At 39.7% G+C, this 10,334-nt stretch overlaps 1 protein-coding gene across 1 annotated transcript; it reads right to left on the bottom strand.

The window, feature by feature from the left end:
• Positions 1-1,035: 1,035 nt before the first annotated feature.
• Positions 1,036-1,584, bottom strand: Fthl17 (ferritin heavy chain like 17). The gene has a single exon (XM_051140927.1). It carries the CDS (start codon positions 1,582-1,584, stop codon positions 1,036-1,038), a length of 549 nt encoding a protein of 182 aa, XP_050996884.1.
• Between the last annotated feature and the right edge of the window lie 8,750 nt (positions 1,585-10,334).

Raw genomic sequence — 10,334 nt, 5'->3', positions numbered from 1 at the left:
AAAATAAGTGAAAAATCTTGAACCTGTAAAGTTCCACTGTTTGTTAACCTTGTGGCTATGAAGAACTCATTCTAATTTTGATTACCTATTATCACTGTTGCCCAGGGAAAGCTTGTCTTAAGTATTCTGCCATCTTTCAAGTTGTCTCACTGTGTTCCCTGGAATCAGGAAATGCTAGTATTTGCGTATTTTAATAAGTTGAAGACTTTAACCCAGTGGTTCTCAACCTTCCTAATGCTGTGACCCTGTGACCCTCCAACCATAAAATTATTTTTGTTGCTACTTTATAACTGTAACTTCCTACTGTTATAAATTGTAATGTAAATATCTGCTATTAATCTCTACCCATTACATTTCCTTCACTTCTTCCATCTGTTTGCGGCTTACCATGAGTTTGCACTTTTACCATGCTAAAACACCCTTACTCCACTCCACCCCCCTCACCCCACCCCCTAAAGATCACACTATTGATAAGAGAAGGTTAATTTGGTCTTTTCCCTCCGGGAGCCTGTGAATTACCTTCCCCCTCCACCTACTTGAGCTCTCAGCGGCAAGGAGCCCGGGTTTGGGTATGTGAAGAGATAACCTGGATACCCATTTCATACCTGCAAGGGAGTCTGCTTCATTCAGACTTGGTGGCACATGCCTTTAATCCCAGCACTCGGGAGGCAGAGGCAGGCGGATCTATGTGTGTTTGAGGCCAGCCTGGTCTACAAAGTGAGTCCAGGACAGCCAGGGCTAAAAAGAGAAACCCTGTCTCGAAAGAAAAAAAAAAAAAAAAAAAAAAGAAAGAAAGAAAGAAAGAAAGAAAGAAAAAAGAAAAGAAAGAAAGAAAGAAAGAAAGAAAGAAAAGAGGGGGAAAAGTGAGAGTTTTGCACATATGAGTCAACTGGAAATTGTTATGATTAGAAACAAACAACTTTATTGCAAACAATGCCAAACAGGAAAACTAGGGAAACTACTGGGAGCATAATATGAACACCTCGTCTAATGATCTGAGGAAGACCCCATCCCAGGGGGACAGTGCCAGTTCAGTTAGCTCTCTTTGATGATGTCTGCCATGGTGAGCTTGTCGAAGAGGTACTCAGCCATTCGATTTTTTGGAGCCCCCATGTTACGCAGGTTGGTCAGGTAGCCGCCCATCTCCTTGATGATTTTTACCTGTTGTGGCACGAAGTGGTGCTTCAGGAAGCTGCACAGGGAGATGTCGCCGTTGCTGTTTGCCAGCTGGTGCAGCTGCAGAAGGCTCTGGTTGAGCGTCTTCTCCAGATGGAATGCGCACTCCATCGCCATGAGGCCATCCATCCAATCCTGGCGGTCTTGATCGGCAATTCTCCCAAGCATTAGGGAGCCACGGCGCTGGGTCAGCAGGCCGAAGAGCATCTCAGTGCGGCTCATCCACTTCTGTGACTGACGGAGGAAGAAGAGCGCGAAGTACCTCAGGGCCACTTCATCTTGGTTGCAGAAGGCAGCCATGGAGAGGTAGATGTACGTGGCATACAGCTGCAGCTGGATCTGCGAGTTGATGGCAGCGTTAGACTCATTCAGGTATTGCTGTTGGAGGTGAGAAAGAGTTTCGGCCATGGCAACAAAAGGTCTCGAGTGTTGTCCGCAGGAGCGCTGGAAGGCAAGCGCCGGATCTAACGCTGGCCAAAGTAACTGCAGGAGAATAACAGTCAATTATGATGAGGAAGGGAGGAGCTTGGGAGTCAGAGTAGAAGCTTCTGGGTAGTCAGGTTCTGAGGCAGCACCTGAAGCCGCAACCGCCCACCAGCCTAAGGAGACCGTAATGGCGCTTAGTGCCTGAGGTGCTTGAACCAGGTCAAGAGTCACCGAACAAAACCGGCCTGATGCGGTTTAAGGCAACCCGGAAGGCTTTATGCCGATCAGTTTAGCGCTATAATTATCTTTTAAATTTGGGAATAAACACCCAAAATTGTGTTTTTAGTAAATTGTGTGTATGGTTACGTTAAGGAATTTATCTGCATATCACCTAATTGTGACTCTTTCAAAAAAGTAGTAATTTTCGTGTGTGATGCCATCCCCCGCTACCCCATCGTAAATATTTAGTTCCCTTTAAAAACCGTTTCTAGGGGGAGGCCAACACACCTAGTATTTTCGAACAAATAAGAGCCTGGAGTTCGATCCTTAGAACTTCCGATAGAAGGAGAAAATTATTCTTAAAATTTGTCCTGTGACCTCATTTGTGTGTGCAGCAATATGTCCGAGCCAAAACACACATACACAACAATAATAAATAAAATAATAAAACCAGGGGCTAAAGAGAAGACCCAGCTGTGAAAAAAACATACCGCTCTCGCCTACCGCTCTCGCCGACCTCTCTCACCAACCGCTCTCGCCGAGGATCTGCACGCTTCTGGCTCTAAGCAGTCTCCAGCCCATAATGATCTGTAATTTGAGCTCTAGAGGCATTCTGCGCATGCTCCAGTCCGCTCAAGTCTTTCGCTGTTTTGTGAAAAACAACCCCCACGCCCACATACACAAGCTTAAAAAAAAAAAAAAAAAAAAAAAAAAAAAAAAAAAAAAAAAAAAAAAAAAAAAACTAAAAATACAACTTTAAAAACATCAGAGGCAGGGCGTGGTGGCGCATGCCTTTAATCCCAGCACTTAGGGAGGCAGAGGCAAGGGAATTGCTCCTAGTTCGAGGCCAGCCCGGTCTACAAAGCGAGTCCAGGAGCCAGAGCTACACGGAAAAAGCCAGTCTCGAAAAAATCCCCCCCCCCCAAAAATACCAAAACACAAAACAACAACAACAACAAAAGCCTAAAAATACAACTTTAAAAACACGGGCATGGTGGAACATTCCTTTAGTCCCAGCACTCAGGAGGCAGCGTCAGGGGGATCCACCTGAGTTCGAGGCCAGTCTGGTCTAAAAAGGGAGTCCAGGACAGCCAAGGCTACACAGAAACCCTGTCTCGAAAACCAAACCCAAACAAACAAAAACACAAACAAACAAACAAACAAAAATACATGAAACAATCGAGGACAGCCAAGGCTACACAGAAAAAAAAAAAAAAAAAACAGTCTGGAGGAGGGGGGGAACATAAAGTAAATCTAACAGCAAAAATTCTAAATTCCTTTAATCCAGGATTTGAGAACATGAAATAGAAGGAATTTATTTTAAGACCATTTTTTCCTTTACTCTCTAGCTATCACCAAACTAAAAATTTTAAAGTGTGTATTTGATTTAAAAATTTTTTTTTGAGACAGACTGTCCTGGACTCACTTTGTAGACCAGGCTGGCCTCGAATTCACGTAGATCTGCTTGCCTCTGCCTCCCCGTGTGCTGGGATTAAAGGCATGTGCCACCATGCCAGGCTTTGATTTTAAATTTTTAATTATTTAAAAATAGGTCATATAAATATATAGTATACATTGAATATATTACCCTAATGTGCCCTGACTCTTGCCTTTGTTCTCTTCCCCTCTTCTGTTAGTCACCTTTGTTTCCCTGTCCTGGACAGCTTCCACTCTACTTTCATGTATCTATATAAAACCAAGCCACCACAAATAAGAGGAAATATACGATATTCATTTTTCCAAGACTGGCTTAATTCACTTAATGATTATCTCCAATTGTATCCATTTTCCTAAAAACAATACTTCATTCTTTTCTTTTTTTCTTTTTTGTTTTGTTTTTGTTTGTTTGTTTGCTTGCTTTTGTTTCCTTTTGGTTTTTGAGACAGGGTTTCTCTATGTAGCCCTGGCTGTCCTGGACTCCCTTTGTAGATCAGGCCTCGAACTCAGGTGGATCCTCCTGCCTCTGCCTTCCGAGTGCTGGGATTAAAGGTGTGCACCAGCACGCTCATCTTCAATACTTCATTTTTTATGGATGAAAAAATATTTTATTTTGTATATAAACCACAGTTCCTCTATCTATTCCTCTGTTATTGAATACATAAGCTGGTTTGATAATGTAACTATTGTGAATACTGCTACAAAAAAAACATTGATATACAAGTATTTCTGTGACGTGATGGCTTGGAGTCCTTCAGGTAAATACCCAGAAGTGCTATAATTGGGACATATGGAAGACTTTTTTTCTTTCTTCTTTTTTTTTTTTTTTAGAAACCTCCATAGTGGCTTTCAAGTGGCAAGAGTAGGCTATGTTTCCATAAGCCGTATACACACATTCCCCTTTGTCCATATCCTTGTCATGTTTGTTATTTGTTTTCTTGACATTTCATTTTACTCCAGTCAGAATGACAGTCATGAATAGAATGTTTTTATCACTCCAAAATTAAGCCCCTTCTCCATTTTGTTTATTTTTCCTCTTCTGTAGGCCTTCGGTCACTCATCTGTTTTGTTTCTATAAATTTGATTATTTTAGCTTTTGTGTATGGTTTCTTTCACTTGACTTTAATATCCATCCCTTCTCATTGCTGAATAATATTCTATTATAGGGATATACTGTATCTTATAAAAACTTTTTATGTTTATATAAATGTAGGTTGTTTTTTTCATTTTTTAGCTGTTATGACCAATGCTCCTATGAATATTTATACACAAGTTCTGTAAAAGATATACATTCCCAAGTCTCTTAGTGATACATGTAGGAGTGGAATAGTTGCATCATAGATTAACTATGTTTAAAACTGAGAGAATGCTAGATTATTTCCCAAAGTGATTGCATCATTTTACATGTGCAGGAGCAATGTTCGAGGGTTTTAACGGTGTTACTAACCTTTAAAATTCATATTTTAATCTAATGTTAGTGGAAAAAACTAGTTTTTCACAGTGATTTTGGTTTCCCCAGTGACTAATAATGGTCAACATCTCTTCATGTCTTTGAGGGAATATTCGTTGAAATCCTTTGCCTATTTTTTTAAATGAATATAGTCTTTTTATTGTTGGGGTCTTAAGTGTTTCGTATTATTTACAAATGTTTCTTTCATTTAGTGTATTATTATCTTTTCATTTTCTGAGTGGTCTTTTGAAATAAAAAATATTCTTAATTTTTTATGTATAATTTATGTGGTTTTTCTTCATCATTTGTGCTTTTAGTGTCTCTAGAAGCGACTGGCTGACTCAGAAATACAAATGTTTATCCCTAGATTTTTCTTTCAAGGCTATTACTTAAGTGACACATAGCATCACATTTATAGTGACCTTTTCTCGCATATTAAACAAACTAAGGAGCAATTCTCTTTAAAAAGTTATTTTTAGGGCTAGAGACATGGCTTAGTGGTTAAGAGCACTGACTGCTCTTCTAGAGGTCATGAGTTTAATTCCCAGCAACCACAGGGTGACTCACAACCATCTATAATGTGATCTGATACCCTCCTCTGGACTGCAGGTGTACATGTAGGTAGAGCTCTGTATACATAATAATAAATAAATAAATATTTTTTTTAAAAGTTATTTTTATTTGTGTGTCTTTGAGGGGGTTGCCCAAAGAGACAAAAAGAGGGCATCAGACCCCTTGGACCTAGAATTACAGTAAATTCTGTGAGTTGGGGACCAAATTTTTGTCTTCTACAAGGGCAATACATGCCTTGACCCACTGCACCATCTCTGCAGGCCCCAATTCCACTCCTTTATATGTGAATAAGTAGTTGTTCATAGCACCATTTGTTGGAAAGGCTGTTTTTCTTTTTTGGATGGTCTTGGTATACTTCTAGGGAGGGGGCAATGAACCATATTTCTGAATTCTTCATATTGTTCTATAATCCTATGGTTGATGTGTGTCTAAATGCTAGAACATTGTTTGATTTACTATAGATTTATAGGAAATTTTTTTAGAAAGAGAAGTGTGAATCTTCCAACGGTATCTTTTTGTTTTAATATTCCTTGTTCTTTTGAATTTTCTGTGACTTTTAGGATAATTTCTTCAGAAGCAGCTGAGATTTTGCTGCTACAGATTGTATTGAATCTACAGATGATAATTTAGGATTACACTGGATATCATATTAACATTTTGATGCATAAATATAGGGTACCTTTTAATTAATTTAGGTCCTAGGTCCTTTATATTTATTTAACTTTTAGTCAGGGGCCTATTTTCTAAACAATATCTCAAGTATTACTACACTTCTGAGTAGCAACTCTCTAAAAGGAAGGAATCACCCATATCTCATCAAGGATTAGAGACAAAGAGGACATATATATTGGTCATCACAAGCAAAAACACCTATTTCAAACTCAGAGAAAGCTTGTGCAAATTATAATTGGATATCAGTCTCACTTGGCATAACATGATGCCTCTTGCTTTCTGTGAAAGATTTAAAATTTAACCATTTTTTTTTTTTTTACTGTAATGTCGTTTTAAGAAGAACTTTCTGGGTTATTTCCACTTCTCACTGACTTTGAGCTATTTTAGAACTGTAAATTGTAAACAAACAAACAAACAAAACTAATAATAATGCAAATGAATGGTCTCCATAGAAATGCAAATGATTTCTCTGGTGGAATGCAATTAATTCTTGAATCATTTTTCATCTATTTGAACATTCATTTCAACAGTCCTTTTTGCTTATACACAAACTCTTTGAGTTCTTTTTTCAACAAATTTTGTAACAACATTTTTGTTATGAGGCAATCTCACAGTATGTTGTTGAAACTGTCCTTGACATCATGAGGGCCTTTCTTTAGTCCCTTAAATACCTGAGATTGCAGGCATGTGCTACCCACCACACTGGATCTCATTCGTAATACCATACTAGTTTCCACATTAATTAATATTTCTGGGTACATATTTTATATTTATATAAGAGCCATGAGTTTTACTTCCCACCTTTTACTTATATTTTCTCAGTCTGGATCCTCATATCTATTCCATAAAGACCACAAACCCCACAACAGCTTACTTAATAAATAAAACAGTTTTGAGAGGTATGCATTAGAAATATGATTCTAGAAAACTATTTGAAACCTAAAATCACAGAAATCATGAGTGGTGTAAACTGCAGATTTATATCATATCTGAGGAAAAAGGAGGCAGAGGCAAGTTGGGGGTGCAGGGAAAACCAACAGAGGAAGCAAGTGGTTAGAGAGCAGGCCATGGACAGATAGTTCAAGGGCAGAATATTGTAGTCACCGTAGAAAGGATGCTAGTACACACTGGGGATGACATAGAATTGGGGGTGACCAGTGATAAACTATATATAGCCAGACACAGCTGAGAGCCAAAGAAGAGATGAGTGTTTCCAGACATAGAAAGGAGATAATCAGAGACTTGAGATGTGGGAAGGTGACAGATTCACATAGGAAGCAGAAAGGATGTGATTCCTAATCTAGATGAAATTCATCCCAGGAGGAAGGAATTAGGTGTTTGAGGTTTTGGAGTCAGTATGAATTATCCCTTCACCAGTACTTATATGTTGCTTGAATCATACATCTAGAAGGAAAGTTAGGATCTCTGGATACTGAAAGTGTACTGAGTATCTAGGACTAGCATCTAGATAATGTTGTTTTCAGTTGTTAAGAAATAGAAGGAAGCTCTAATATATTTAGGTGTGTTATAATACAGAACATATTTGTATCCCAAAGGTCATAGAAAAATTTCACGGCAGTTCCTACTTGGATGGACATTAATAAGACATGTCTGACAGTGACACCATTATATTCTGAAATAGAAAAATCTCCAGTTTTCAATTCCTCACTGTTCTGACATTGTGAATATCATTTATCTTAAACAATGAATGGCCACTGAATTTAAAATATGTCCATAGTAAGTATGTACAAGCTTATGACTGGTATTTGTTCATTCATTTAAAGATACATTCTCTGTAAGGTTACAAAATTCCAGCCTTGTTCAGTGTACTGGCTCTTCTCCCTCCGACTCTCTATCTTCCATCTTACAGAGAGACCCAAGAGAACACGTCTGACCTGTTTCAATTTTATCCATTAGCTTTGTGTGCTCTAGCTTTGTAGGGCCAGGCAGTAGGAGGCTCTGGCAAAAGATGAGAGAACAGAATCAGAATAAACCTTGGTATTAATTCTCTCAGTTCCTTTTAATCATTGCAGATAATTAAGAGGCACCTCTATTTTCCTTTTAAAGATTTTGCTTTGGTGATGAAATAGAGCCATTCTTAGGGTAGATTGTGTTGGCTAGTTTTATTTCAACCTGACAAAAGCCAGAGTCATTTGGAAGAGAGAAAATAAATTGAGAAACTGTTCCCATAAGATCAGTCTGTGGTGCACTTTATTGATTTATGTAGATGGGCCCAGTTCACTGTGAACAGTGCCATCCCTGGGATTGTGGCACTGGGTTCTGTAAGAAAGCAGGCTGATACCTTTGGATCACTTTTCCCTACCTGGGCTGTCTTGTCTGGCTTCTGTGAGAGAATATGCACTTAGTCCTGCTGTGATTTGATATTTCATGGTGGGTTGGTACACATGGGGGCCCTCCCATTCTATGAGGAGAGGGGGAAGGGTATATAAGGATGGGGAGTATGAGGGTGATACTGGGAGGAGAGGAAGGAAGGGGGCTGGGATTAGGATGTAATGTGAATACATACATACATACATACATAAATAGATAAATAAATGGATGTATGGGAGGGATAAAAACAGGCTGAGCAAGCCAGGAGGATCAAGTTCCTCCATGGCCTCTTTCTCAGTTTTGCTTCCAGGTTCCTGTCCTGTTTGAGTTCCTGTTATAACTTCCCTCAGTGGTAGGCCGTGACATGGAACTGCAAGTAGAAAGAAATTCTTCACTCCCAAAGTTGTTGTTGTTGGTGGTGGTGCTGTTTTATCAAAGCAATAGAAACTACAACTAACACATAAGTACCAAGTCATGGGGAATTGCTGTGACAGATCCAACTATATAATTTTGGAAAGATTATGAAAAGACTTTGGAACTTTGGCCTAGAAAAGCCACTGAGTGTTCAAAGCTGGGTGAGCTGTTGTGGCAACATGAATGGTGTGCTGGCTACTTTTATATCAACTTGACACAAACAAAAGTCATTTGAGAGGAAGAAACCTCAAGAGAATACCTCCTTAAGACTGGGCTGTGGCACATGTTGGTGAGGACGTGGAGGAAGAGGAACACTCCTTTATTGCTGGTGGGAATGCAAACTAGTACAACCACTTTGGAAATCTCTCTGGCACTGTCTCAGAAAACTGGGAATAGGGCTTCCTCAAGACCCAGCTATTCCACTCCTTGGAATATACCCAGAAGATGCACCAGCACACAACAAGAACATATGTTCAACCATGTTCATAGCTGCCTTGTTTATAATAGCCAGAACATGGAAATAGCCTAAGTGTCCCTCAGTAGAAGAATGGATAAAGAAACTGTGGTACATTTATACTATGGAATACTACTCAGCTATTAAAAACAAGGAATTTCTGAAATTTGTGGACAAATAGATTGAACTATAAATGATCATTATGAGTGAGCTAATCCAGAAGCAGAAAGAGTCAAATGGTATATACTTACTTATAACTAGACACTAGCCCAAGGGGCATGTCCCATGAAAGTCTTCACTTCCCAGGAAAGTGGGTCAGAGGGAAGAACATCCTATTGGAACTCTAGGTGAGAGAAGCATGGGAGAATGGGGAAATAGAAGGGTCCAGAGGGTCCTAGAAACCTAAAAGTAGAACATTATGATGGGCAGATCTGGGCCCAGGGGTTCCGCACAAACTATGGCACCAACCAAGGACAATACATGCAGTAAACATTGACCCCCTACCCAGATTTAGCCAAGGGACAGGACATTCTCTACAGATGAGTGAAGAGTGGGGACTGACTTTCACATGAACTCTGGTGCCCCATGTTTGACCACGTCCCCTTGATGGGAAGGCCCAGTGGCAATCAGGGGAAGGATACCAGGCTACCAAGAAGAGACTTGATACCCTGTGAGCATATACAGGGGGAGGAGGTCCTCGTCAGTCACAGTCATAGGGGAGGGGAATAGGGTGAAAGTAGGAGGGAAGGAAGAATGAGAGGATAGAAGGGATGGGATAACAATTGAAATGTAATATGAATGAATTAATAAATAAATAAATGTTTAAAAAAGCTTGGGCTGTGGGCAATTCTGTAGGCCATTTTCTTAACTAGTTATTGATATGGGAGGGCCCATCCCATAGTGCAAGGTGCCATCCCTGAGCTGGTGATCCTGGGTTCTCTGAGAAAGCAGGCTGAGCAAACCTTACTGAGTAAGCCAGTAAGAAGCACTCCTTCTTGGCCTCTGCATCAGCTCCTGTGTCCATGCTTCCTGCTCCCTTGGAGTTCCTGTTCTGACTTTCTTCAGTGATGAAGTACACTGATATGGAAGTATAAGCCAAATAAATCCTGTCCTTCTCAACTTGCTTTTTTGGTCATGGTGTTTCATCATAGCAATAGTAAGCCAAACTAAGACAAAGGTTAA

This window comes from Acomys russatus, chromosome X (assembly GCF_903995435.1).
Source record: "Acomys russatus chromosome X, mAcoRus1.1, whole genome shotgun sequence".
Classification (NCBI taxonomy): domain Eukaryota; kingdom Metazoa; phylum Chordata; class Mammalia; order Rodentia; family Muridae; genus Acomys; species Acomys russatus.
The sequence above is the reverse complement of the archived record's forward strand: the minus strand, read 5'-3'. Positions and strand labels throughout refer to the sequence as shown.